Below are 22,352 nucleotides of genomic sequence, written 5' to 3' on the forward strand. Positions count from 1 at the left end.
TTTTTGGTTGCCCTTTCTCAGTATCCTTTAGTAGGCATGATAGCCAGAACAATACTCAGCATTCCAAGTGTGGCTTTACAATAGAACTATAAAAAGATTTTATCAAATTGGCGTTTTATTTTCAGTTCCATTTCTGGTTATTCCAAACATGGAATTATTAGGCTTTTTTACAGCAACTGTATATTGGGTTGATATTTTCATCAAGCTATCCATTGTGACTCCCAAGATCTGTTTCCTGATCAGTCACTGCCAGCTCTTGTGCCATTAATGTGCATGTGAAAGTGCATCATATGCACTTCATTTCACTGAACTACATTTGCCATTTGGAAGCCCTTTCATTTAGTTTGAAGAGATCCTACTATCCTGCACAATTGGGTATCATCAGCAAATTCAGCAACCTTGCTGTTCACCACTTTGCCAATAGCACATCCTAGATTTATTGAAGGAATTCATGAAACAGGAGCATGCACAGTGGGTATGGGTTGGCAAGGTCAAAATGGTGGTTGTGACTAGGCAAAGTCCTGACCCTTTTTATATGCATGCAGTGCATGTTAAAAAGGAGCAAGGCTTCAATTGCCCAGGCATGCCCACCATTTTGTCATCATTGACCCCCTCCTGTGGATGCCCCTGGGGCTAGACAAGACCTGGAGAGCTATAGCCATTCCACTTGTAGAAACCAATCTCAGAAAGCTAGGCAGAGTCAGACCAGGTTAGTACCTGCATAGGAGACCATCAGAAAGCATGAGGGTTGCATGCTAATCTTGGAACTTGAAAAAACATACAGAAGAAGGCAGTGGCAAGCTAATTGTGGATTGCTGCCATGAAAACTACATAGACATGTCCATGAAATCACCAAGAGTTAAGCTCAGCTTGAGGGAGACTTCACTTTCTTTACAGATGCACAGGTTGTACTCAGCTAAGTTTGCAGATTATCAAACCTTTGCTACAAGTGACTCAGGAAATAAAGGAAGTCTGAGAAAACATAGAAGTTCAAAAATGAAAGGTTCTATTTTTGATACTTTCTTGGGCCTTTCCAGTGCTGACAGTTTGCTTTGGTTCACCTCTTTCTCAGCTTGGCCTCCAACATGTATTTTGGTTCCAACCAAGCTCTTTAAACCAATGTAGTTACTATCTTGATGGATAAACTCTTGAGCACTGACAGTGAAGTCTCTATCTATGTGGTTGGCATAGGGACTTTATGTGTCTTTTTTACTTGGCAGTCCTTGACGATTAAGACATCCTCCCTCGCTGAGGCAGAGAACATGGCTGACTTGATAGATGGCTACTGCAGGTTGCAGGGGTCCTTGGATACCTCCCTCATCGTCCGTCCGAACAGAGGTGAGAAAGCAACCAAGTGATCCTGTGCATATGATAAGGGTGGATCTTACCTGATCTCAAGGAGCATAGTGGGAGTGTAATAGTGCAGAGTGAATTGATCTATATCACATACATTCTTGAAGGAGAATGTGGGTGATGTTCTTTGTTTCTTAAAACAAGATTAAGCTATTTGTGGGTGGTTCTTACTGACCTATCATCTGGAATTGTCCTGTTCTTTTCTAGTGGAATTCTGATTTCCTGGGAAAGATCTATATGTTTAGCCTGACCACAGGATCATATCATTCATACACTGCCTTGCGCTGTGTGAGATTATGGCAGATCTGCCTTCATATTTCCTTGAGTTGGATGAGGTTAAAACATATCTTAAAGTGCCGTGTTCTGAAGCACTTTCTTCTGTTTGGTGCCTCTACATACAATGGAACTACAAGTTCCAGAATTTACAGCCAACATGGTATTGGGTGTGTTGACTAGGAAGTATGGAAATGTTAGATCCAACTTATAGCTCTAATCAACCGTATACAGAGAAACTAGAATTACAGGATATTTTCATCTCATGGTAGTATTTTCCCATTAATCCTTAAAATCAGAAGCCTGTCTTACAAATTAAGGCAACACATGAAACTATTTTTGGGTAAATTCTTAGTTTGAGAAGAAGATGCTGAAAATCATATTAATATCCATAGTTCATGTTGGTGCACAATGCTGTATTGATAGATAGATAGATAGATAGATAGATAGATAGATAGATAGATAGATAGATAGATAGATAGATAGATGATTGATTGATTGATTGATTATTTACTGTGTTGGCCTTAGAATATTTGGGGCCCTGGACACAAGTGTCAACTGGGACCCTGCCCCCATGGAAAACTGATTTTTAAAAGTTACTGGGTTGCTATATAAGTTTTTATTCTATGATTTCCTAACCCATGATGCAGCTGTGAAAGTACAGTTATCATAATTCATAAATGAAAGCAAACAAAACCAAGTTAAATCCTTACTTGTTCTTCCTGCCACATGAAGAAGTCTTCATGGTAAAGTCTTCATCCTATATTTTTATAGGGTTTTTTTTTTTAATTTATTGAAATTATGTCAAAATTGAAGGCCCCCTCAAATACAGGGTTTAGGCAGTTGCCTGATTTACTCATTCCTAAAATCACCATTAGCAAAGTTTCCAGTTAAGGAAAGGTTCTTGCAAATTAGTTAATTATTTGGCTTTTTCATTCAAAGTTAAAATATAACATTGGAAAGGAAGCATTTATTTTTGACTTGTACTTTAATTCAGTTAGTTCTCTGTTTGTCCTCTCTATCTTACTGATGTGCATAAGCAATCATCCACTTGTATAATAATGTTCTGGCCCATGTTGTAGTTCATTAGTGCTTATGGATGCTACAGAAACCTTTGCACATTCCAGTTCCAGAATTCATTTTAGAATTTCTCCCTGTTCATTTGGTGGAATGGAATAAGCAAAGCTGTAAGAGAATAATAGAAAAGAACAAGGGAAGTCCACCTAGTTATTTGGAGACAGGGAAAAATCAGAAGACAGGGAAGAGGTCTCATTCACAGCAAAATGGCCAGTAAGATTTGAGCTGTGAGTTTCCTGAAATGCCTTATCTCCTTTTCCCTTGCAGAGAATGATAAGAGGATTGGTCTGCCTCAGGTCCCAATACAGTAAGTAAGATGGTGGACCTACCCCAGGAAACCTATCTGTGCATAATACTGAATACCAGAGGACAGTAGGAGAACAGACCGGTTTTGCACTAGCCATGAAATCACCTCAGTGCTCCCTGAGCTCTACTTTACTCAGAGATGAAGCAGAACTTTGGCTGTCTGGAAATATTATAGGTAGTAGAAAAGTATGTGTTCCATGTTCACAGAAAAATGTTGACCAAATTGATGGAGCCAACACCTATCAGTACTTACGAATGCTGGTAACAAAATAGAATTGTACTATACGGTGCCTATTGCTGGGATACCAACAGCAGGTGAGGGTGGTTGCCTTCACTGTTCTACTCATAAGCTTTCTAATGGGATTTGACCAGCCGTTGTAGGAGAGAGGATGCTGAATTATTGTAGATGGACAATGATTTGATCTGTCAGGACTCTTCATGCATTTTTATTTTCCTTAGCCGCCACTGCTCCTCCTCCTCCCATTTCTCGATGCCTGGCGACTGCCTGGACTAGTCCCTGCAGTTTTCTTGGCAAGATGTTCAGAAGTAGCTTGCCCTTGCGTTCTTCCTACAGCTAAGAAAGAGGCTTTGTGGCTTTGTGCCTAAGCTGGGTCTAGAATCCTAGAATTCATGGTCACTCAGTTTTTAGCCTGGTGCCTTAACCATTATGCCAGACTGGCTCTCTAGCCCTCTCTTAGGTGCCCAAACATTATCCTAAATGGAGGGACCATAAACAAGTGAAACTCTTCATCACTATTGGAAGAATTGCTTTCATTTTGATTGATTATATTGATAGACTCCCTAATGCTCACATTCCTTTGTACAAGTCAAAAGAAATCTCAGTAAGAGGAAATTAGCAAACCCAGTTCTGTTCCTGAATATTTTTCTGCCCACAGGCATATAGAAGAGAAGAGATCCACCCTGACAGAGAGCTTCAGTGGAGGTAAGTTGAGTTCTACCTTGCCACTATCAGATCTATGAGGATTGATGACATCAGATATATGAACTGTGTACTCAAGAGTTTTGATCTGTCTTAACCTCCAGCATTGGCATTTTTAACCGAAGTCATGGAATGATGGAGTGTACACTAAGGAGTTTACACTAGGTTGATGTCTGCATACTTTTGTTGTCCTATCATTTCTAATCAAATAGATTGCACAGATTTCTGAAACATTACAAAAGTATGCCGAGCTTCTCTATCAGAGTCAACAATGAAATAGAAAAATGAATATTCTGTCCACAAGCAATGTCTAACATAATGACTCAACTGTCCTTATTTGAAACCCTTCCATCTTTCCTTCCCTTGTGTTTTTTTTTTTTCTTGAAAGAAGAGAAGCTGTATTGGAGAACACAGTAAAATCTTCTGGAAGCATCCCAAGTTATATTTATATGAACCAGGTGATGGGATATCTTTGTTGGAAAGGATATTTACACTGAAGTAACAGATAATGTTTTGTTCCAGATTCTGACATTTATGCTGAGATTCCAGATGAAGCATCCAGACCCAAATCTGGAGGTTTGTTCAGACCTTGGTCCCCTTTCCAAAATAATATATAGGGTTAACGTTTCATCATTTGCACTTTTAGACTGTATTGATGTATAGAAGGGATTTGGTGGCTGTATTGTTAGGCAGAAATGGTACCTAGGATAACATGATGTACCAATGTAAAATAAAGGGTTTTCTTGAAAAAAATAGGCACTTCAGAGATACAGTATTGTTATATTGTTATAGTATTGTTTAGTATTGTTATATTGTTATACGATCATTGAAACAGAGTTGGAAAGGACCCTTTAGACTATTAAGTCTAACCCCATTATCCAATGACTGGTTTCTAAAATATGCTTAGCCAAGTCAAGGGTAGCTGAGTCAAGGGTAGGGTTATCATGTTATGTGAACAAAAAACAAAGCAGTAGGACAGGAGAGGGCCATTTTAATTAAATTTAATTAAACATTTCAGAAATTGTTTTGGGTCAGATTGCCCTCCCTAAGTCAGCCATGCTTTGTGATTCCAGAATAGAATCACATCCTGCCTCTGGCTGCCATCAATGGAAACAAAAGCTTAGACTAGCCTTACAAAGATGAAGTACAATGTCAAGTGAAGCACATTGGTGCCAGAAATCCTAACTACTTACATAGACTAATTGAATCAAAGTTAGCAGTGACTGATGAGGAAAGAGATCTTGGAATAATGAAGGTGTTAATACAGTGTGCATCTACTGTAAAAAAAAAAAAAAAAAAAGGTCAACAGCATGTTAGGGATAATAAGGAATTGTACTGAAAATAGAGATGCCCCATATCATAATGCTCTTATGTAAATCAGTGGTGTGACCGCATCTGGTATGTTAGGTGCAGTTCTGGTTGCCACACCTCAAAAAAGGATACAGTAGAACTAGAGAAGGTTCAGAGGAGGGCAACTAAGATGATCAAGGGGTGGAGCAGTTTTCCTATAAAGAAAGGTTGAGACATTTGGGGCTTTTTAATCTAGAAAGGAGGCAAATGAGAGGGGACTTGATTGAGGTATATGATACTATGCATGGTGTGGATAAAATGGACAAGAAGAAGCTGTTTTCCCCTTCCCAAAATACTATGACCAGAGGTTACTCAGTGAAATTGAATCCTGGAAGAGTCAGGACAGACGAAAGGAAATAATTTATTACAGAACACATAATTCAACTTTGAATTTGCTACCACAAGATGTGTGCTGGCTACCAACTTGGCTGCCTTCAAAAGAAGATCAGACCAATTCATGGAAATCAAGGGGATCAATAGTTATTAGCCTTGATGGGGGTGTGACTGCCTCTGAGGGCCATCTGCTGGGAGACAATTGGTTGGCCACTTGTACAGTTGATTGGCCACTGTGAGAACAGACTGCTGGACTAGATGGACCAGGGGTCCAATCCAGCAGGGCCCTGCTTACGTTCTTATTTTCCCTAAGCAGCCCTTCTCTGTTGCATGATTCTCCATTGGCATATAAGGTGGCTTGGTGCGGCTCAGCCTTCTCCTGCCCCACCCCCAGGGCAGTGGCTGCAACCCTAATCAAGTCACGGCAGACTTTTCCTTGTTATTAAGCACTAGAGGGAAAAGGGGGAACTGGATACCTGTCGGGGTAAGTGCAGCTCGTTGAACGGGGATAACTCTGCAGGCTTTTCTTCGTCTGCTCTTAAATCACTGGGTATGCAATTTTCTGCAGGCAGCAGCCATATGGATTAAAGTGTGGCATCCAAATGCAGCCATTTGCTGCATTCATATAATGTGCTTAAGCAGGAACTGCATTTTCACAATATACTAACCTTGATTAATTTTAACCTGTGATAGGATTTTCATAGCTTAACATGCTGTACACAGCCAGCTTGTTTCATTAGTTTATGGTTCAGAGTGTTATGCAAACCAGGAAAATCAGTTAATTCAGAAACCAGATTAAACATGTTGGGTGAATGCAGCCACTGAGTACTAGGACTGAGGCAGGGAAGGGAAGAAAGAGTAGGAAATTGCAGCAGAAAATGCATATAGATTACATTTAGAAGCAAAGCCCAGAATTAAGATGAAGAAGAAGAAGCAGGGCCTAATCTGAGGGTGAGAAAGTTGGCAAAAGATTCATGGTGCTAAATCTGAATCCAGTCTTGGGTGGAAGGGAGGTGGAAGCACCATTCCAGGTTGTGGTGTACTCTATATTGTTATGGTAAATACTGTATTTTCATATGAGGGGGGAGGAGCCACTGCTAGTATTTAACTTTTACACTATTAACAACAACTGTGAAAAGTTGTAGCCAGTATTCTGATTCCCAAATTGCTGCTGAAGTCCTAAAAGAGCATAGGTAGTTGAAGGCCACAGTTTATGGACAGGTGACACCTGAATGTGTTTTCATTACTGCAGCCACTGCAGAATGCCACTCTCCTCCTGCCTGTGGTTGTAGTTGAGTCAGCCCATTGCCAGCCAGCAAAATGGCAGTCTTTCTTCCCTTCTGAACTATGGTGGTACTGAGGAATTACGTTATGCTGTTGTTGCTGTTTACAACTGACAAACTGATATGCCTCACAATTCCATTCCTTGCACAGCTCAACAGTTTGTGATTTCTCGAGAAGATGTTTCTCTGGGCAGGATCCTGGGAGAAGGCTTCTTTGGAGAAGTCTATGAGGGTGTCTTCACCAATGAGGTGAGTCTGCAGCAATAGGACTCTATCCTAGTCTTTCCTAACCAGATGATAATCAGATGTGCTGGGCTGCAACTCCATTATGCGCCATGGTCCAGCTGGCTTCATGCCGATTCTAGTCCAGCATGTGTAAAGAGCACCAGTTTACTAGACTGCCTTTGGTCTGTAGACAAAGATGGAGAGGTGTAGTATGAGTCACAAATGGCACAAGAAGAAGGATGGCAAAGAACAATTATTTATTTATTTATTTATTAAACAAATTTATAAGGCCACCCAACTCACACACGGTGACTCTGGGCGGCTTACAGAATGCAGAATATACATTCAACTTCTTAATTTAAAAAAATCAAGGGAAAATATGTTATCAATGTTTGTTAATAGACAGACAGACAGACAGATAGGATTGGGAGAAACCTATGCATGGTGCCAAACTACATGTGATAAGTAGCTTAGTTGTGATGTAGGACCATTGAAATTATTACAAAATTGAAGGTGGGCAGGGACATTCTGCCTGTTGGTTTTCTTTGGAAATAGGTTTCTAGATCTTTGGCCTGATCCCAGAGCTACTGCTGCAGTCTTAAAAAGCCAAAGGTGCCACTTGTTCCTGTTAAAAAGATTGACATACATGAATCCAGCTCTTTGCATTTTGTCCAGTAGTGTTGAAGTTAAGTAGACTAGCAAATTCTGTGATTTGTTCTGTTGAGCATCTTCTTAATACTGGGATCTGCCTCTTGTTCCAGAATGGGGACCGGGTCAGTGTGGCTGTGAAAACCTGCAAGAAAGATTGCACTGCTGAGAACAAGGAGAAGTTCATGAGTGAAGCAGGTATGTGGGTTCTCCCTTTCTGGGAACATGTGAACTGAAATGCCATCTCCCCCCAGCCCACCAATCTGGCACAGTGCCATAACAGCAATGACTGAATTTGGACTGTGTCAGTAGCTGTGGGATGAGACAGCTTCTTTGGGCATAATTTCTTCAAATTTTCTCAGTATGAGCTTTTAGAGTTGCCATTTTTAAAAGGTTTTGCTCTCTCCCCATGCTCTCTCCAAATTAAATGTATGTGTGGGGAAGGGATTTATCTTATCTTCAGTGGACTTGCCTGTCAAGGCAACAGGCAGTATGTACAGAACACACAATTCTACATCCTGCAACTGTTGAATTCCTAGTGTGATGAAATGTCTAGCAGACCCTAGGAAAGCGGAGGAGGCAGCACAACAGTTACAAGAGAAAGCAGAGCAGTTATAGAAAAGACTCCTGAGTCCAGGGGAGGGAGAAAACATGAGAAAGTGACTCAGAGTTATGCCTTAATTACGCTAGGTATAAGTTGAGCTGGAGAATTGCTTTGACAGGCTTTCAAGATTCTGTTACAATACCCTATTAGCAATAAGGACCTTTCCAGAAATCTAAGTGGTTCTTGTTTCCCAGGCTTGCCAGCTTTGCTGCGCTTGCTTCCTCTTGTAACTGTCATGCTCCACCCTCTGCTTTCCCAGGTTCATTAGACATTCCATCATACCAAATGATACACTGTAGAACAATTATATTTTTGAGTAATTGCTTAACTGGACAAGTACCCTTGACTTTTAAATCAGTGACGATAGGCTTTTCAAACTAAGTAAGAAAATAACATTACTGGGCATCATAAAAATGCTATTAATTTAATTTAATTAATTTAATTAATTTAATTTAATTTAATTTAATTTAATTTAATTAATTTAATTTAATTTAATTTAATTTAATTTAATTTAATTTAATTTAATTTAATTTAATTTAATTTAATTTAATTTAATTTAATTTAATTTAATTATAGAAGCTTCAACAAATGTAAGAAAAGGAAGGAGCTTGGCAGTGATTGTTAATGTGGAACAAGGGATTTTAAAATAATTTGCTCCTTGGGTAGAGGGGATGAGAGCATTAATCATGCTGTGGAGGAAAACTGATGCTAACATATCTCTAAGAATAAGATATATTCTGTGAGGATCTCTGAAATTAAGGCTTTTTCCCATTAAAAAATGGGCATGTTTCAAGATTAAGTTTCTCCCCAACATATCTACAGTGCTCATGAAGAAGATGAACCATCCCCACATTGTGAAACTGATTGGCATCACAGAAGAGGAGCCAACATGGATTGTCATGGAGCTCTATCCTTATGGAGAGGTGAGGTGGCGGTACCAACTGCAATGGGAGTTAGATGGTTGAATCTAAAAAAGATAAGGACACAAAGAACCAAGAAAATGGAAGGGACTCCCTTGATTTTGAGCTTCCCTGGAAATAAAATTTTAGAAACAGACTTCTATCCAGATTTGTCATCTCCCTTCTGCAGCTGGGACACTATCTTGAGCAGAACAAGGCCAACCTGAAGGTGCAGACCCTTATCCTGTATACCTTACAAATTTGCAAAGCCATGGCTTACCTGGAGGGTAACAACTGTGTGCACAGGTACAAGGACTTTTTATTTTAACTTGGCAGACTGCAAGGTGGCACATAAAGACACAGTATATACATACTCAGATAAACATTTCTCTCTGTATATTCATGCATCAACTTGCTACATCCAGGGCAAAATGGAATCTAGCCTCCTCCAGGATGCAGCTTTTAGGCCAGGGAGGGCAACCTTTTTGGGCTCAAGGGCCACTACCTTTCTGCTGTGCCTCAGGACTGGTGAGGGTAGGGGTTGCAGTTGTGGAACTCTTTTTGGAGGGGGAAATTCAGTGGCAAAATTGGTGCCATAAGCCATGCAATCTCAAGGTACCCATTTTGCTTTTTAAGTCTCCCCAAACAGGAAAAAATGTGCAGTTACTTGGCTTCATCAGGTGTTCTGTTGGATTCAATGAGTATCTTAAGTTCCTGGAAGGCTTAAGAAACCCATTTTGCCCCCTATATCCTACTCCAGACTCTCAAAACACAAAAAAGGTATGAAAACCTCAGCCTTACCCATTCTGTGAGGATGATGAGCACTGCAGATAAGGTGCTGGAAGCCCCACATGGCTCACAAGCCATAAATTGTCCATCGTCACTCTTGGCCATCACCAGGTCAAAATTCTCAGCCCTTGAAAATGTGCAAGAACATGGAAATTGGCTTTTGGTGTTGACAACTTTTGAGGAGCATATGGAATGTCAGAATTGAGCTTTGGAGGAAGGGGTGCTCCTTAATTGTTCTCCATTGGAATTGGAAGGAACGCTATGTGCCAGATGGAGCAGAAGCATATTTCAAGTAGAGCTAGAATATAACACATTGCAGTAGATTCTGACCTTTTACAAAAGAGCTTCAAGTTCAGCCTCATGTGGCATAACCAGAGAGTGCTGAAAACCAAGGCTCTCTGGCAGCTCAGAATCATTAAAAAAAGCATTATAAATTAGCATTATAATGCAACATCGATGCTGAAAGACACCCAATCCAGCCTTTTCACAATGTTTGTTTTGTAAGATGCAGGGATAAATTAGAGATAATGAGAATGCCCAAGCAAACCCAAAAAGTGAATTTGAAAATTCAACAAGGAGCAATGGATTGGTAGGAGACTTAGTCTTCTCCAGAGAGGGAAGCAATAGGATCATGTTCAATAGCTGGTAGGATATAAATCGGTATGCAGTGAATACCAATCATAGCAATACTGGTAAGCAGTGAATACTTGGAAAGAAAATGCCAACTTCCCACTGCTTCCTGTCCAGTGGCCTGAACTGCTGCATCTCTATACACAGCCTAGTAAGAGCTTGAAGCGGGAGAGGTTCCAGGTTTCATAGATAAGGATGTAAAACTGTAATGTGATCAATTTTTGCCATGTTTTTAGCCCAATGTAGGACCTTATGTCCCCATATAGTAGTTACTTCCAAGCACCATTCTGGGAAGTAGGTTGCCCTTATTGTACACACCCACAGCCACCCCATCTCCAGCAGCTGTGATGGCAGTCAGAGGTGAGACAAGTGAAGGTTCATTTACTGTTAATTCCTCCTGCTTTTACACTCATCCCCCGATTATGAGATAACAAATGAGTACCCACTTACTGAAATACCAAGAGCCTATCCACTTGTATGGATCTATGTTATACAGTTGTGTAGAAAATGAAAATATGGCCAGATCAATGATCAGTGATTTAGGATCCCATGAAGTCATGCTCAGACACTCATGCCTTTGCTCATACTTCCTGCTGTACATATATGTTGCCCTGCAGCTATTCAGACCTTCCCAGAAGACAGTAACCAGCTCACTTTATTATCTACAGGGACATTGCAGTCCGGAATGTGCTGGTGGCCTCACCCGAGTCTGTCAAACTAGGAGATTTTGGCCTTTCCAGATACATTGAGGATGATGAGTATTATAAAGGTATGGAAAGTTGCTGGGAAGAACCCAGACTTTGAGAGTAGACATCACGTTATGTGCAAAAAAAAAAAAAGTTACTTGGCTTTTATTGCACAATCAGCATTAGTTGGTCAGAGGCCAGGATCTTAGATAACTAGGCTGGAAAAAGTGAAAGTATCTCTTATGCTGGTCTATGACCATAATAAAGATTTGATTTGATTTGAAAGTATCTCTGCCTAAGAAGGAGTCACTGTCAGACAGAAGACCCCCAAAGCCTTTGGAGTCCCTCCAGTTAATACTAGATGGAAGTAGAAAATTGTTAAATGCATGAGAAGTAATCATATTGGTGTATTAAATTTTAAATAAATTAAATTTTTATCCTGGCTTTGCCTGCTTATTGTTTCTGGCATGCCACTCAAAGGCTAAACATAGCTTTTATCTCCACAAATGTTGTGCAGTTATCTATAAACAGGCCATTGCTTTGACCCTGTAAGGCAGTTATACGCTACTACATCCAGGAAGTTCCTACCTTTTGGGATCATTTGGAATGCTAATGAAAGATTATTCTCATGACCATCAATTGAGTGCTGTGGAGTGTGGCCAATCACAGATAGGCAGTGTTCCTTGCTTTTGCCATCTGAGTGTTTTCACAGAGATGGAAAATTAGAGAATCAAAGAATATAAGGATTGGAAGGGACCTTGGAAATGATCTAGTGCAGTCTCTGTTCAGGTTGGAAATTACTACTACAGCATCCCCAGCAGATATTTATACATCCTCTGTTTAAACACCTCCAGTGAAGGAGAGTCCATCATCTGAGTCTGTCTATTCCATTGTTACAGTTAGGAAATTCATCCATTCAATCATTCTTCATAAGTTTTTGCTTCCAGACCTTTTACCAGCTTGGCTGCTCTCCTCTTGACATGCTCCTGTTTGTCAATGTCCTTCCTAAACTGTGCCCAGAACTGGATGCAATATGCTGCGTTGGGTGCAATCTGACCAATGCAGAATAGAGAGAGTGACTTCTGTTGATCATGCCACTTCTGTTGATGCAATCTACACTCCTTTCTTTTTATTTATTATCTTTCTGTTTGTTTATATATTTATTCACAGGATTTAGTTACATGTTTATTTACAAATAAATAAATACATTATTTAGTTCTCATACAACAATTCTAGGTGGCTCATAATAATCCATAAAAACATAGATGAAAACAGAAGTACCCTTTCCCCCAGGCACCAGACCAAACAGCCTCCTGTCCTAGTCCGATGCTTGGGGAAACAGCCAGGCCTTCACGACCCTCCAGAAGGCTAAAGGGCTAGGGATCCCTCAGATCTCAGGTGGGAGGCTATTTCATACTGATGATATCAAACCCCGTGCTGCTGGATGTTCTCTCCCAGCAGCTTCATATAGATGTTAAATAGGAGGGGAGAGAGACCCGAGCCCTGAGGCACCCCACATAACAGGGCTGGACATCTCCAGTTTGTCACATGACTTAAAGTGCCTTTTGCTAGCTTAATTACATTTAGAAAACATTTTACTCTGATTTCTTCTTCCCACAACTCAGCATCAGTGACTCGCCTACCCATCAAATGGATGGCTCCAGAGTCAATCAACTTTCGCCGTTTCACCTCTGCTAGTGACGTTTGGATGTTCGGTGAGTAGGAGGTTGGACAGGAACAGCCACATCTACATCCTTCAGGGATGGAGGCCATGGAGAGCTTATCTGTGCCCACATGCCAACAAGAAATGGTTTAAGATGCCACTTCTTCAAGCTGTGTCATGTTTCCCAAAGTTCTTTAGAAACAAGCAGTGCTGTTTGAACATCAGAATGCAACCAAGCCTGGCCTATAAATTGGTGGTTGAAGGAACTATTGGGCTTTATGAGCAGATATTTCTAGCCTAGTTCCCAAGCAGCAAGCAGAATATACAGCCCAATTTCTAAAATATTTCCTTCTGTCCACAGCTGTTTGCATGTGGGAGATCCTTAGCTATGGCAAACAGCCTTTCTTCTGGCTGGAGAACAAAGATGTCATTGGGGTGCTGGAGAAAGGAGACCGCCTCCCCAAGCCAGATGCCTGCCCACCTATCCTCTATGCTCTGATGACACGCTGTTGGGATTATGACCCCAATGACAGGCCCAAGTTCAAAGAGTTGGTCTGTAGTTTAAGGTAAGTGATAGACTAGTCACTTGCATGGGAGGAAGTAATATTCTGCAATCTAATAGATTAGGTAAGCAAATCTTCAGAATTCTTCTTACTGTGCATAATTTATTCTGGTTCAATTTGCCAGTAAGTTGCATGCCTAAAGCCCTTCACACAATAACAAAACCTCCAATCAGCCAGTATCCGAAACAGTTCTGAGGTTTCAATCCACTGATCCCTGAATGCTGCAGGGGACATGGAGCAGGAGGACACTTACATTGGGTTCAGGGTCCCTTAGTCCCAGCTAACATGGCCCATGGACAAAAAGGTGCTCTAGCCCTTTAACTTGTAGAATCTACCATCTCTATAAAGAAGATGGTAAAATCTTTTTATTTACAAACTGCAGGGCTGAGATGAAAAGGAAAGAAAAGCCCTACAGAGCACTGTATAGGCAGCAGATGGAGCTCATGGATAAGCCGAATTGCGCTCTTCCCTTTCCCTTCCGTTTCTGAATTTCAGTGACATTTACCAGATGGAGAAGGAGATTGCACAGGAACAAGAGAAGAATAATCGCCGCCGCCCCCCCAAAATTATGGAGCCTACCTCTTTCCAAGAGCCCCCTCCAAAGGTGAGAAGACTTTGCTGGCAAATGTTCAGAAGATCTGGACAGGTTGTTCTTTAAAGGTTAGGTCAGGGTTTCTCAATCTTGGCAACTTTAAGATGTGTGGACTTCAACTCCCAGAATTCCCCAGCCAGCCATGCACTTAACATTGGTTTTGGGAAGAATCATGCATGTTTTGCTGTCAAAACAGGAACCAACCATTTCCATTCTATCTAAGCTCCATGCTTTAATATAGTAGGTGTCACTTCTGTGATTCCTCAGGATTCACCCTTTTTAAAAAGCAAAGGTAATATATATTTCACTCCTAAGTTGATCTTCACACCTTTTTACTGCTTCTCAGCCACAATCATTTCAATACAAAAGGAATAAATGCCACCGATTCAGTATTAACATTTGCAGAGAACCTAGCCTCAATTACACTGATTACTAATCTACCACCAACTCTTGAGTTCTGAATAACTTTATTTGCAGTTTCTGATCATCACGATCTGTCCTCCCAAACAATATTTTTAAAATGTTTTTCCTGTTGCTGTATACAGTGGAATAACTGGAAAGACAAAACACATGACTGATTATAAAATAAGTTGCAGTTACATTTTTCTGTGTCATCCAATATAAATTGTGCAAATTTGATAATTACTGTCTGCATTTGGTTAGAAGATGGAAGACAGTAAAGGACCCTAATTTAGACACGTGTGTGGTGGGTGGGGGACTACCTGAATAAAAGCTCCTGGTTCTGACAGTCAAAAAGACATTGTCCAGTTGTTATTCTTCTCTCAAGATGTCTTCATGGTGATAAAACAAGAGGAAAGAAACATAATTTGGACATTACAAAAGTTTATTAATGAAAGCCAATACTTCTGGACCCAATACTTTATAAACAACATAAACCTCATTGGAAAGTATATTTAAGAAAATATGAGCTACATTGTGATGAAAAATACTTCTCTATATCTATAGAAGACAGTCAATTAAAATTTCTACCAGGAATAGAGCCCTGGTGTTGTTGTTTTTTTGGAGCCTTCATATCAGTGCTAACTCCTGGCAACTGCCTGGACAAAGTCCCTGTAGTTTTCTTGGCAAGTGGTTTGCCATTGCCTCTTCCTAGGGCTGGGAGAATGTGGCTGGCCAAGGTCATCTAGCTGGCTTTATGCCTAAGGCAAGACTAGAACTCAGGGTCTCCCAGTTTCTAGCCTGGTGCCTTAACCACTACACAAACTGGCTGTCATTGAGAGATTAATACATAGTTAATATTGGGAGTGCACATTTTTTATTCATAGATTTGATGGCGATGTATTAAACGTTACACATATGTTTTTGCAGTGTGCGTGGGGCGTATGTTTATGCATATTTATAAATATACAGTGATTTCATGTCTATAGATTTGCTGTTTAAAAAAGTAGAGGTGAGACTTTGAAAGAAGTAAAGATAGGAATTATTTCCAGATATTTGACTCTATGCTCTTCTGTTATCAACCTTGCTAACTGTCTCCTATATATTTGTTTTTCTAATTCATCTCAGCCCAGCAGACCAAAGTACAAACCACCTTCTCAGACCAATTTACTGGCCCCCAAACTGCAGTTCCAGGTAATATCCAAGAGGTTCCCATATCCTAAAGTGATTCTTTTAAAGCTTTTTTCTTCTACTCATGCTTTCAAAACTAATGCAGCTCTTTTGCAGTTGGCTTTTTCTCAACTTTGCCAAATGTACATAGATGTTTATTCATTTCTTCTGAGCTGTTGATAAGCATCACTGCCCCCACCCCCTGCTGAATATGTAGCAGCTGCTTGATGCTTTTCTCTAGAGGTGATTCCAGATGGATGGCTTCCCTTGCAACTGCCAATCTAGAAACACCATTCATTTATTCTGTCCTTTTTGCTTAAAAGATTTGCTGAGTAGGAAAATAAGGTGGAAGTAGCAGAGGGAAAGCACATAAGAAAGGTAACGATGTTTGGACCCGCTGTAAAACTCTGTCAGTGGGGCAGGCAGGGGCATCAAAAAAGTTAAGCCTTTCTTTATGTGTGTGACACGTGTTTATAAAATGGGGCAGGGCTTCAATCACAAGGTTGTAGCCACCATCTTAAATTTGACCTCCCAGCAGATGCCCCTGAGGGCAAGTCATTTCAAAATAAAAGCTTCATCTTGCAGCCCTCTGCATTTCTAAACCAAATAATTAATGTGATCCTTCAGTCTTTGCATATAAAGTTTTGAAATCTTCACCCAAGGATCTGTTTTGTGGGTTTGCACTTACATCTCAGTTTTAATTAAATTTAAAAGTTCACCACATTGACAGATATCACCACTTTATTGTATTGCATTTGGCTCCATTATTGTTTACCTGACATTTACTTTTGGAATGAGTACGTACAATATATCGCACTTGTAAAAATCAAATTTGACTTCTGCAAACTTGGAGGTTCTTAAACCTGCTGGTATTCTTTGCTGGTCTTTTGGTGTTTTATTTTGACTACAAATGGATGACATATTTTTCAAGGGAACTATCAAAATGCACTACCACTGAAGTTGGGAATCTCAGTTTTAAACATTTAAAATATCAATATATGTGAAGTTTTAAAAGTAACTTTCACAATCAAGAGGAACTAATGGCGAATTAAAAATTAAGGTTTCTGAAGTCTTCCATTTCTGAAGTCAAATAAAGGCATCAGACCTCTCTCTATATATATTTATCTGTTTCTGGAGTGCTCTCTCTGCTCAGTTTGTGTGCCTACTGCTTATGCTGTGTCTATTGTTTTGTGCCCGCTGCCTTTTCCTTCCACCTTCCCAGGTACCCGAGGGTCTGTGTGCCAGCTCACCAACGCTCACCAGTCCCATCGAGTACCCATCACCTGTCAACTCTCTGCATACCCCACCACTCAACAGACACAACGTCTTCAAGCGCCACAGCATGAGGGTAAGACAAAGCTGGCCAGCTGGCCTGAGAGTCAGCCTGAAGTCAAATGCAAGATGGCTCCTTCAAGGCTACAAAGGCAGTGGGGAGGCATTCGAGTGAGAGTGAGTGAGTGAGTGAGTGAGTGGAAAAGCTTGGCCGACCTTGGTAGGTTGTTTTGGGACTAGAGAGTTGCATCCTACCACATAATGTATGTTTTATATTTCCTTCTATGAATTCTCAAGAACGTTTGCTGCAAGTTAACATGATGAGATTGATGAGCAGTGTCAGGACAGTTCACAGTAATGAAAAGGAACTGGAGTAAGAGGAATTTAAAAATTGTGGCAGGAACAATTGTGGCAAATGGTGTTGCTGTTACTTACAATGTACAGAGCATGTTGATATGAGAGACTGATGCATTCCCCTGACTTTGTTTTCTTCCCTTTCCACAAACATCACCAGCCAAGATGAAAACATGCACTGAACATTCTTCTTAATATGGTGTGGGCTAATGAGTATTGACAGATAACTAGATGGGTGGATTTAGCCATCTGTCCCTCTGCCCAAGTTCACCATGCAGCCATCCTGCCACTATCACTAATCAGCCATTCAATGTATCCAGTTTTCTGAGCAGAAACTCAGCTTAGAGGCCTGAAAGACAGAAGGAGATAGCCTGGTTTAAAAGATCTAGACTCTTCTGGTGCCTGGAGCAGAATGACCCTGGAGGACATTGCCCAGGCACCAGAGGGGAGGGGGTATGTATGCACCAGCCTAAAGTAGCCATTAGGAACCATGCTAATTCAACTTCCTACAGATCATCTGACTGATTGAAGGCGAGATCAAGCCAACGTCATGAGGATATGGAAGAGAAAAGAGGTTGTCAGGGCATTTTTATGCCATAGTTAGGTTCTAATGGGGAAAGGCCCTAAGAATTGCTTAGCTTCAGACCCTGGTCTGCTAGCTTTCTCTGGATTCTAACCTCTTAAGCACTGTATTTTTCATACTTCATCCCTGAGGGTCAAGTTCTGAAGCTCTAAGACCTGTCCTTCAGTTGAATTATTTTAACATGCACAGCTCTACACCAACATGTGACCACAAATATAGATGCACAGAACCATTCCTGAATTTAAAAAATAGTGATTGATCCTGAGACTAGGTTATGAACTGAATTTTTTGATTATGATGTGTTCATGTGCTCAACTTGAACAGAATGAATCTCCACTTGCTGCTAGTGGGTTGTCAGTTATCAAATTCCCAGATACGTGACAGTTGTCAGATGCATTGGGAGCCAGTAGAGGTTAATGGCAGAGATTAAGGTGTTGGGCTTGGACCAGGGAACCCAAGTGTAAGTCCTACTTCACTAGAGAACTCTCTGATGAATCCCTCTCAGCCCAGCACACTTCACAGGGTCATGTTTGGGAGACAGAATTAACAGGGTTTCTCTCCCATGTAAGCCCTTTTGTGATCTCTGAAAAAAGGCAGAATATATTCATGCAATAAATAAGTGGATAAGACACATGTAGACTTTCTTCTGACATTCAAACAAACAAGTACAGATAGATCTGGGAGCCTGAGGACAGACTCTGTCACTGTGATGCTGTCCTCACCAAGTCTATCCATTTGTTAAATAAAAAACTGTAAACCCCCTGCCTAAATTACTAGGAGCTTTCTCTTAAACAGAGAACCCCATGAAGAGCTTTGAAGTAGCTGCCCCATTTCCTTTGCCACACTGACAAAAGTTTCAGTCTTTCCCCTGGCTCCTACTGTATGTTGCTAGGCAACAAGCAGCTGAATCATTCCACAAACATGATATAACTAGTGAGTCCAGGAGACTAGCTGGCCCCACTTTCATGCATATTGTTAGGTGACACCATCCACCCATCCAAGGTCTGACAGAAGTTCTCTAACAGCAAGTTGCCAGGGTAATAAAAGACTCTAATAGTGAAGGTGGGTGAGGTGGACCAGAACATAAGCCTTTGCGGGGTTGAAATATTCGATAGGAAGCAGGCCTGTGCCTTTTAAGAGCTACAGGCCACCAATCATCAGATGTATGTGAGAAGCTATGCTCTGGAAGGAGGACTTTATCTTCCCTTGTTGTATGGCTGCTGTTGTCCTTCGTGCTACTGTTTTTACTGCTTATGCAAATATACTCGCCTAATTCGCTTACATGTCCTTTTTTGCAATTCGTCCTGCGTAGCCTGCTTTCATTGCAGTCCTATCTATTGTGGAAAGTCCTAGAAGGTTCTAGGAATGACTTGCCTCAAGTAGCCAAGGCCTGCCTTTGTTCAGGAAACAAACAATAATAAAAGCATATTAAATCAAGAAGTCCTGATGGGTGAACTCATGCTAACCAAGTACAACCTTTTCCCCCTTTTTTTCATCTCTATTCCTTAACTTGCTTCTGAGCTGAAGCCATTCAGTGGTTCCTGGAGACTATCCTAGAAAAAGTTCAAGGAGAAGTCCAAGAACCTTCAGCCCAGGTTTCATTTAAGAAGTAAACAAAAAGTGGGGTGTGCCCATAAGAAGAAAAGTGGCATGGCCAAACACAAGAGCAAACATAATTTAAGGAATTGTCCTCAGTGCATTTCAGATTTCTTTGTTGGACGAAATGGTTTAGCAATTAAATAGATCCAAAGCTACACGTTGGACTATCCTTCCTCTGCAAATGGAATGACAGATGCTTTTAATCTGCTTTACTGTTAGCAATTTCCGCTGACAAACATATTTGAAGTACATTGGAATTATTTATTGAACTACTGCTGAAGCCAATTGGCTTCACTATTTATTTTGCCAAAGGAAAGAGCTATGGTATGCTGATAAAAGGTTGTACTCTATTTTTGTTTTGGTATGGTTCCAGAGTTTCTTTGGATTTTAGACTAATTAAACTTTTAATGTATCCTTTAAATCCCCCCAACTCTCCCTTTTTTAAAAAACTCTGAAAGTCATATCCATCTTAAGCTTAGCCATGTTTTGGTCCCTGTAAAAGCTACTCAGCACATTCTTCCTTCCCCTTCACACCAACACTGGACAATGGCTATCTAGAATTGTAGGTTGTTCGTTGTCCCTCTGAGGGCCCAAACCTCTGCAGTGAGATACCTTTAGGCTTCTCTCTTTCAGCTGCAAAAACACTGATGACCACTTGACGGTAGCAAAGAGATACAGAAAGATCTGTATCTCTGCTACCATGTAATGGTCATCAACATTTTCGCAGCCCAAATATGGTTACCTGAACTATCTTTCTATTCAGATGACCTCTGCCTGAAATGTATGCATGCATGCATATATATGCATATGCATATGCATGCCTTGCTTGGGATGGGAAGGGCAACAGCTCTTCCTCGGGGTGGTTGGCGCCGTAGTGCCCTCCCCATTGAATGAGAGCTTTTCACCACAAGGATCTTATATTTATCTATTTATAATGATAGTCTGTATCGTAATTTATGTTTTATGGTTTTAATTTGTTTATTTCGCTGTAAACTGCCCAGAGTCCCCCTTTGGGGGAGATGGGCAGTGACAGAAATTTGAAATATAAATAAATAAATAAATAAATATTAATATTAAAGTCTCATCACTTTAACTTCTGGCTCATGGGGGGCTCACTTGTGTCCCAATCATTTTCTTTGACGATTGTCCCTAAGGGTTACCAGTCCCTAAGGTAATTCATGGGACTGGTAACCAATCAGAGATTTGGGGGTGCTATCTCAGGAAAAAGGCCTCTGACTTTCCATTCTTTTCCTTCTTTTCTAAGGAGGAGGATTTCCTTAGGCCCAGTAGCCGGGAAGAAGCCCAGAAACTGTGGGAGATGGAACGGGCTAAAATGCGTCAGCTCCTTGATAAGCAGCAGAAGCAGATGGTGGAGGACTATCAGTGGCTTCGGCAGGAAGAAAAAGCCTTGGTCAGTGAGTGAAGGAGGCAGAACAGGCAACCGCTGGGATAATAAGATTTGTTACCTTCCAGCTAAACAATCTCAGTAAATTCAGGGAAAGTTGTTCCACATACCACAGTTCTTTTGTTGTTTCTGGTAGAAACCAAAGGGGACTGGGTGGGAGAGAGAGGGGATTTTGAAAAACCAGCCCTAGGGCCCTTGTGGAGAAGCTTAAAATAGCTAGTGTGGAACTGCTTAAAAGCATTTTGTTTCTTTTTTGTGGATCAGCCTCTGAGGGGTTCCAAATAGCAAAGCTCAGTTTTTCACTTACTCAAACTGAGATTTAGCATTTCTTTAAATAAGTTGTCTTGGGCTGAAAACTGGGCTTTGTAAATTTAGATGCTCCAATTTTTACCTTGGTGGGGCACAATTTTGGATTGCAAGTTATTTCTGCATTCAGTGCATCGCTCAAAATACTTGGTTTTTTTTTTATTATTATTGTTGATTTTGCCCCTCTTCTCTGTCACAGGACCCCCTGGCTTCTGTGAACAGCAATTCCTCCCCCCCAGTAAGTTTACTCAAAAGGCCACCCTTCCTGGCATCATGGCCCAACCTCTGCTCTCTACACTCTTTTTAGCCTTTCTTTCTTCTGCTGAGAGTTTCAAAAGAAGATAAGGTCAGAAAAAACAGTCACTGAAATTAGCCAGTCACTGAATCAGATATCATGGGTGTAAAATGCACCAGAATCTCCTAACAAATACTTTTCACATAAAACAGCCACAGGATGAATAGGCATGCCTTATTGTGATCCAGCAGCAGGGTCTCCATCTCTGCATTTCCCTGATTTAGAAGAGTTTTTTCCAAAGCTGTTATGAGCTCCTAAGTAAAAAAAGAAAAGAAAAGAAATAATGCACTTTTTCACAGGTGTTACTTTTTTCACTATTAGATCCATAGGAAGTTAGTGAGGCAGGAAGGATATAAATCTCAGAAATACATAAACAAACAGTGTGCATTGTATTAAATAATATTAGACTTGTTTTATGCAGAAGTGCAGCTATTAGGATAAATGTTTGTGAAATTGAGCACTTCTTCATGCAGTTTTGTAAAAATAACTTGCAAATTGATGTACAGTAAGTAAAGGTAAAGGTTTCCCTTGACGTAAAGTCCAGTCGTGTCCGACTCTAGGGGGCGGTGCTCATCTCCGTTTCAAAGCCTTGGAGTCGGCGTTGTCCATAGGACACTTCCGGGTCATGTGGCCAGCATGACTCACGGAACGCCGTTACCTTCCCGCCGAAGCGGTACCAATTAATCTACTCACATTTGCATGTTTTCGAACTGCTTGGTGTGCAGGAGCTGGGACGAGCAACAGGAGCTCACCCC

At 40.8% G+C, this 22,352-nt stretch overlaps 1 protein-coding gene across 8 annotated transcripts in view; it reads left to right on the forward strand.

Annotated features, from left to right (window-relative positions):
• Positions 1-22,352, forward strand: part of PTK2B (protein tyrosine kinase 2 beta) — a 94,376-nt gene that overhangs the window by 64,609 nt on the left and 7,415 nt on the right. For 3 of the 8 annotated variants that reach the window (XM_063300421.1, XM_063300428.1, XM_063300412.1), the window contains exons 11-26: positions 1,221-1,338; positions 2,971-3,010; positions 3,906-3,952; positions 4,472-4,525; positions 7,067-7,164; positions 7,902-7,986; positions 9,215-9,315; positions 9,482-9,597; positions 11,379-11,479; positions 13,022-13,111; positions 13,421-13,625; positions 14,118-14,226; positions 15,742-15,807; positions 17,006-17,131; positions 20,856-21,002; positions 21,502-21,540. In XM_063300421.1, coding sequence (XP_063156491.1) covers positions 1,221-1,338; positions 2,971-3,010; positions 3,906-3,952; positions 4,472-4,525; positions 7,067-7,164; positions 7,902-7,986; positions 9,215-9,315; positions 9,482-9,597; positions 11,379-11,479; positions 13,022-13,111; positions 13,421-13,625; positions 14,118-14,226; positions 15,742-15,807; positions 17,006-17,131; positions 20,856-21,002; positions 21,502-21,540 — 1,542 coding nt within the window. The remainder of the gene's footprint in view (positions 1-1,220; positions 1,339-2,970; positions 3,011-3,905; positions 3,953-4,471; positions 4,526-7,066; positions 7,165-7,901; positions 7,987-9,214; positions 9,316-9,481; positions 9,598-11,378; positions 11,480-13,021; positions 13,112-13,420; positions 13,626-14,117; positions 14,227-15,741; positions 15,808-17,005; positions 17,132-20,855; positions 21,003-21,501; positions 21,541-22,352) is intronic. The other 5 variants (XM_063300437.1, XM_063300445.1, XM_063300470.1 and 2 more) reach the window with 3 other exon arrangements.

Source organism: Candoia aspera, chromosome 1, assembly GCF_035149785.1.
Source record: "Candoia aspera isolate rCanAsp1 chromosome 1, rCanAsp1.hap2, whole genome shotgun sequence".
NCBI classification, from domain to species: domain Eukaryota; kingdom Metazoa; phylum Chordata; class Lepidosauria; order Squamata; family Boidae; genus Candoia; species Candoia aspera.